General features: G+C 36.7%; 1 protein-coding gene across 4 annotated transcripts in view; it reads left to right on the forward strand.

Moving 5' to 3' along the window:
• The window catches only part of ASAH2 (N-acylsphingosine amidohydrolase 2), an 86,723-nt gene extending 80,964 nt beyond the window's left edge, over window positions 1-5,759 (forward strand). For all 4 annotated transcript variants that reach the window (XM_007182840.2, XM_057531123.1, XM_057531122.1 and 1 more), the window contains 3 exons: window positions 694-753; window positions 3,477-3,565; window positions 5,534-5,759. In XM_007182840.2, coding sequence (XP_007182902.2) covers window positions 694-753; window positions 3,477-3,565; window positions 5,534-5,726 — 342 coding nt within the window. In that variant the 3' untranslated portion in view covers window positions 5,727-5,759. The remainder of the gene's footprint in view (window positions 1-693; window positions 754-3,476; window positions 3,566-5,533) is intronic.
• The last annotated feature ends 776 nt before the right edge of the window (window positions 5,760-6,535 follow it).

A 6,535-nucleotide genomic window follows, 5' to 3' on the forward strand; every position in this document is an offset into this window, starting at 1 on the left:
GAAATAAGTCAGAAAGAGAAAATCAAATATTGTATATTAACGAATATATGTGGAATCTAGAAAAATGGTACAGATGAACCGGTTTGCAGGGCAGAAATTGAGATACAGGTGTAGAGAACAAACGTATGGACACCAAGAGGGTAAAGCGGCAGGGCGGGGGGCGGGTGCTGGTGTGATGAATTGGGAGATTGGGATTGACATGTATACACTGATGTATATAAAATGGATGACTAATAAGAACCTGCTGTACATATTTAAAAAAAGAATAACAACAACAAGAACAAAAAGGTATAAGTCATCCTTGGAAAGTTTTGGCTTTCCTTATTTAATTCAGTCCATTTCCTGGATGTGTATGGGAGGGAGATATAAGAAGATATCTAAGGCTGAAGAAGCCATTTTAATGTGCTGTCACTAATTTGAAGTATAGCTCTATATCTTCATCTATATCTGCATATACCAAAAGCAAATTCATTGGCCCAAAATTCTGAAGTAATTTGTTGCCCCCAAATTCCTGTGTCCATTGTTACAAGTGTATTTTCGCTAGTATTCTCAGAAGACAACTCACTTGATTAAATAGAATACAATCTCTACAGGTACCCAAACTCCTAGAAACATTTCATAAATAATGGCCCAAATATGAGCATGGCAAAAAATACTTTTATTAGAAGTCATAAAATGAGTTTTTATTTTCAGGGAGAAGTTGTTGAAGTTACATTTGTAGGTGCTAACCCAAAGAATTCAGCAGAAAACCAGGTAAGCATCAATGATTCTTTTTACAAATTTAAGTCCACTTTTTAGTCTTTCATTTACTTAAGTATCCCTATGGAGCTTAACAAAATAAAGGTAAAATGTTCCAACTTGCTTTTCATCTTATTTTGTAGGTGTGAGAAAATTTTCAGTGGGAAGAGTTAACGTAGAGTTGAGTCTGGGAAAAAAGCCCACAGGAAATATTTAACTGGTTCTACTTAGGATCACATATAGCACAATGCATAGAGAATGGCATTGTCTCTTGAGATGATGTAGATTTGAATACAGCTCTTATTTACATATTCCAATTTTAAAACTCTATTGAATTTGGTAAAATAATCCTAGGGTCAGTGTGACATGTATCTTTGTTTCCTTCTTACCCCTCTTTGGCTCCTCTCCTCTTCTCCTGCACTCCTGATTCTGGTCCTGCCTCTACTGTTGTGGAATGATCATGGATCCCTGGGTGGACACTCTACTGGCTTGGAGCCCTGGCCCATGCACTTTACTTTTTCTTGCATTGGCCATTTCCCTAGTTTTTGCTACTGGCACTAATACAGTATTTATTTATTAGTCTTGAAAAATGACACAAAAAATACAGATCCCATGTAAAAACAGACAGTATAGAAGTGCTTAAAATAGAATGTGAAAATACCTCTCTTCATAAACATTTTTAGAGGTAATCACTGTTGACAGTTTGTTACATATCATTTCATAGTTTTTTGTTTTTGTCATATGTATTTATATATGTATATATGATAAAGTATATATAATATATCTATGAATAAAGTGAAGTAATTTTACTCCTCTGTAACTTGGAATGTTCATATGACTACACAAGCGATAACCAGAAACATTCTAGTTGTAAAAATTCAAACAACAAAGAAATATATAGAGGAAAAAGAAAGTGGGTTTATGAAAGTAATTTCAAGGTCAGATTTTTTTTTACTGTGGTGGAGAATGCATTCACTTTATCTATGAGCCGTTCTTCCCAGAGCCCACTGTCACTTATAATCCAAAATACCTTTCTTCCAAATGAGCCTTCCCATTTCTGTTTATTAAAATATGGTTATTCCTTTGATAAAAATTGTGACAATATGACATTGTCAAATATGATATTGGGGAATTTTTTTCTACTGCTTGGGTAGTCAACATGCACCTGTTTGAAATAACTTCTCTAGGCAGTCAGGTCATGCCAGAATATTTACATGTTTACAACATTACTTTCTAAAGATATTAAAGTGTTGTAGCAAGACTGCAGAATTAGCTGTAATCTGACATCCTTAGGGTAGAGAAATACTATCATCATTATTGCCATGGAGAAGCAGGAGACTAAATTGCTTAAAGCGCTATAATGAGAATAGAATTAATTTCTAAGGATGTTTTGGGACTTGGCATAAAACAATTTCTGGTACCCTTTATTATTAGTAATCATCACTTCCTCACCACTATTTATTGAATGATTACTCTTTGCAGGTACGAGGCTAAAGTTTTACATGCATCATCACATGAATCTAATTTAATCCTCTCTACTGCCCAATGAGTTATGTTTTATTATCCCTGTTTTACAGGTGAATAAACTGAGGCTTAGAGAGATTAAGTAACTTGTATGAACTAATTGTGTATCTGGAAAAGATTAAGGTTGGGAGGTGGGGAGAGGATGGTCACATAGTTCACGCATTCGGCGTCCTAGCCTTGTTCTCTGATCTGCACTCTAGACCTATACACTGGGGCCCACCCTATCTCCTACTCCATTGAAGGCCTTCCCAGTGTCACTCTGCCCTAAATGGCCATGAACAGTTCTCTTTGCAAGTCACTGTGGTTATGAAAACTTTTTTTTATTGAATATAATCCATTAGGTGAGTAATTGAAGAATTTTAAATAATCCCATGGCCCAGCTATAAGTAGGTGATCCATTCAGCATTTGTTTGAACACCTGTAAATTACAGGGCTGTGATGGATAAAGGTAAATTAGACACAAGTTCCGTCCTTAAGGGCCATAATCTAAAGATTTTTAAGGAAAATTGGAGATTTATGGCCTTGTATCTTTTAATTTATTATGTTATTTAAATATATGCTTTATTTGAAGCTGAATTCTTGGCCTAAAACAAATTACTATAAACCGATGTGGAAATTTTATTTTCCACTGGGAAAATAAAATCTGCTTATGATGTGGGTTTCTAGGAATCCATTATGACAAAATATAAGGGTTGCTTTTAGCACCCTAGGAATAGGAAGATTTATGCATCCTTTTCAATTCTTTCACTAAGGCAGGTATATTTACTAATAATTCATTTACCTGGAGATGAAAAGATGAGGAAATTTTCCGATTTTCCCTCTGAAATCTTGAGGTGAATAGAGAAAGTCTTGGAATACAGATCAGTAAACATGTCATGAAACTGTTTGCTGCCTTTTCTAAATCTTGTTTTATTTCGTCTCTTCTTTGCCCTAATTTCCAAAATTTGCTCTCAGCTCTAAAATTATGCTTCATTCAGTTTTCTAAAGAAAAGCCGTGGTTTTTAATAGACTGGATGAATTAACATTCTGAAGACATTGCATAGAATGTTAAGAGGAACACCTAAGGATTTGGATGAAATTCTAATACACGTTCATATCAGATATTGGGAGGTTAGCAATGGTCAACAAAGGGGAGTATGGGGTATGTACAATGTACAAACAGGTTTCTTCTGTGACTGTGCAGTGTCTGATCAGTCATATTAATTGCATTTCAGACCCATCAGACCTTCCTCACTGTGGAGAAATATGAGGTCACATCAGCAACATGGCAGATAATGCATAATGATGCCTCCTGGGAGACTCGGTGAGCACGTTTATTGAATATTTTGTCTTTCAAGCCCTGAAACGAGTTGGTTAGTAATGCAGAGAAGACAAATGGGAAGACTGGCTCAGTACATGATATTAATGATACCAAATTCCCAAGGAGCCTTCTGGCCATAGTTAGTTGATTTATTAGATTTCATTTTGATCCTCTTTTTCTACAAAACGATGTGGTGTGTGCTTCTGTAAGATTAGATGCTAATGAGGTTATGACCTCCATTCTTATAAACATCTGTTAGTTTTGTCTTTTTCCATGGTCACAGACATTATCCCTAAGAGCTGGCTAGCCTTCCTGCAAAGTGGTTGAAAGGGGTGCTGGGTGAAGGTGTTGAGATGGCTCTGTAGAGCCCAACATTCCTTCTGGGAAAATAATGAGTCTATACCTACCATGTATTGCATGTTTGTATATGGTCAATGATTCTTCATTTGAATTACTAAAACACAAGAAGCTTGAGTGTTTAATTCTTACTGACCCATGGAGGAAAGGAATGTGCTTATGGAGTTCCCTCAGAGAAACATCTCTCTGTGCTTTTTGTTATCAAATCCCTGAGCTGAATAGATAATGTGAAGATTTGAAAATATATTTGAAATAAAAAAATGTTTCCGTTCCTAACTCTCTAAATTTCATACCACAGGACAGTAGCATGGACATGGGCAAAATTTTTGGCAATTTGTGTCTAATTCAAATCACTTCAAGCTAAGTGATTATTTGTATGTTGGTTTGGTTCCCATGGTTACCTGAAAATAGAGATCTGACCTTGTTGTGGCCTATTTGATAGCCATTCAAAAATATGGGCATAATTTTTCTTCTGATCTTTAGGACTCTATGGTATAGGTAATCTTTAAACAAGTAATACATACATATTTATTGTTAAAATAAGGTTATACAGATGACAAAAGAGGATGATTTGTTTTCAAAAGCCCACAATCGGAATAGCAGTCAACACAGAGGATTTGTGTAGTCTTCAGCCTTGTTCAACAGCTGCAGTATCACCAGTTATTTACTGAGAGCACTGGACCTGTCACTGAGGAAACATAGGACGCTGAGCACACCCTCTCTGCCTGGGGGATTTGCTCTCCACATAACTGAGAGTATCAGTTAGTTAGCCCGTGGTACCTTGCTGTATCTAGAAGAGTAGCTGAACTTCCTGCCATGGTCTACAAGGACTGACGTGATCTGACTCCATCTGTTTCTATCATCTCAGCCACTCTTCCACAGTTCACTCTGCCCTGATCCTACTCACCTGTGTCCTGTTCCTTGGCTGTACCAAGTTTGCTCCTGCTTCAGACACTTTGCATTCTCTGTTCCTTATTCCTAGAATATTCTTCCTCTAGACATGTGTGGGTTCAGTTTAAATGACATCTCCTTAGGGCTACCTCTGTCTTACTTTCTTCATTTCACTTATAAATTTTAAAATTATTTGTTGGTTTACTCGTTTATTGCTTTCTTCCTATCCTTGCCCTAGTAGAACATAAACTCCATGAAACTTTGGACCACATCTGTCTCACTCACTATGGTATTCTCAGTACCTCCAGCACAGAGTCTGGCACATGAGCTAATGAAATATATATTTTGAACAAATGAATCTAGATGCAAAAAGAAGTGTCAAGTTGAAGCAGAGGATGGCAAGGGCTAAAAGGATGCTATAGCAGTTCTAAAGCAGGGGACAGCCTGTGTTCTGAATATCAGGTGAGGCTACCTGGGGTGGATAGAATTTAGGTAGCTAGGTAGAAAAAGTGAAGATATTTCTACAAATGGCTGTTTCTTAAAGGTCCGCTTCTAGGAAGTATTTACTCTGTTTTGTTCATTGCTATACTCTCAATATCTAGCATAGTGCCTTGCTTATGGTAGGTACTCCCTTCCTATTCATTTAATGAATAATCATACACTTTTCTAATCACACATTTTTAAGAGTAAAATTGGGTTTGTTTGTTTGTTTCCTACCAACAGTTTCTATTGGCACAAGGGATTACTGGGTCATAGCAATGCAACGATACAATGGCATATTCCAGATACTGCCCAACCTGGAACCTACAGAATAAGATACTTTGGACACAATCGGAAGCAGAACTCACCCAAGCCCGCTGTCATACTTTCGTTTGAAAGCACTCCCTCCACTTTTGACGTTGTAACTACTTGGTGAAAAGTTGACAAAGATAAAAAAGTTGATAAAGAGCAGCTGTACTCTGTATGATTTAAATAATCGATTTCATGTGAATGTAACCTATTATGATAACTTCAATAATTGTCCTTGCTTGGGGACAGATAGTTTACTGCTAATGGGACAGGTGTGTGTGTGTGTGTGTGTGTCTGTCTGTCTGTCTGTCTGTGAGAGAGAGAGACGTGTGTATGTGTCCCATTTACCTTTGCTCTAGTAGATTTTACATCATGGTCTGCTGCCTAAACCACGATTTCCCTTGGGGCCCTGTGGTTGTTTAAAGAAACAGTTCCCCTCAATATGAAACCTCTGAAATGTTAGTGAGAGTGGTTAAAGATGTGTGAACAATGTTTAAACTATTTATTTATAGAATTATGCAATGATAGCACTTAAAAAGTTTAAACGGGTCATCTAGTTGGATCCTTCATTTTACAGATGGGTAAATGAAGTTTTATGGATTTAAGATTAGCATAAGGCTAGGACCTTTCCCCTCAGTCACATTTTAAAAATATTATATAAACATTGACCATAAATGTATAAGCCCAGTTAGAGAAAATTAGCATGCCAGTTTTTCTATACTGAGTGTAGCTTTTCAAAGCAGTCACCCTGGAGTTGATATGGCTGATCCAGAGTTTTGTTGATGTTCAAATCATTTCTGGAATTGCCTTCAGAGCCCAATTATGATAAAGTCAGACTTGTAATATTTTGATCATGCCTTGTGTTTCCCTAGGTGCCCTTATCCCACTGAATTGTGTCTCATATTCCCAAGACTTGTTCTAAGTGATTTTTGATTG

The sequence above is a fragment of the Balaenoptera acutorostrata genome, chromosome 16, assembly GCF_949987535.1.
Source record: "Balaenoptera acutorostrata chromosome 16, mBalAcu1.1, whole genome shotgun sequence".
In the NCBI taxonomy this organism is placed as follows: domain Eukaryota; kingdom Metazoa; phylum Chordata; class Mammalia; order Artiodactyla; family Balaenopteridae; genus Balaenoptera; species Balaenoptera acutorostrata.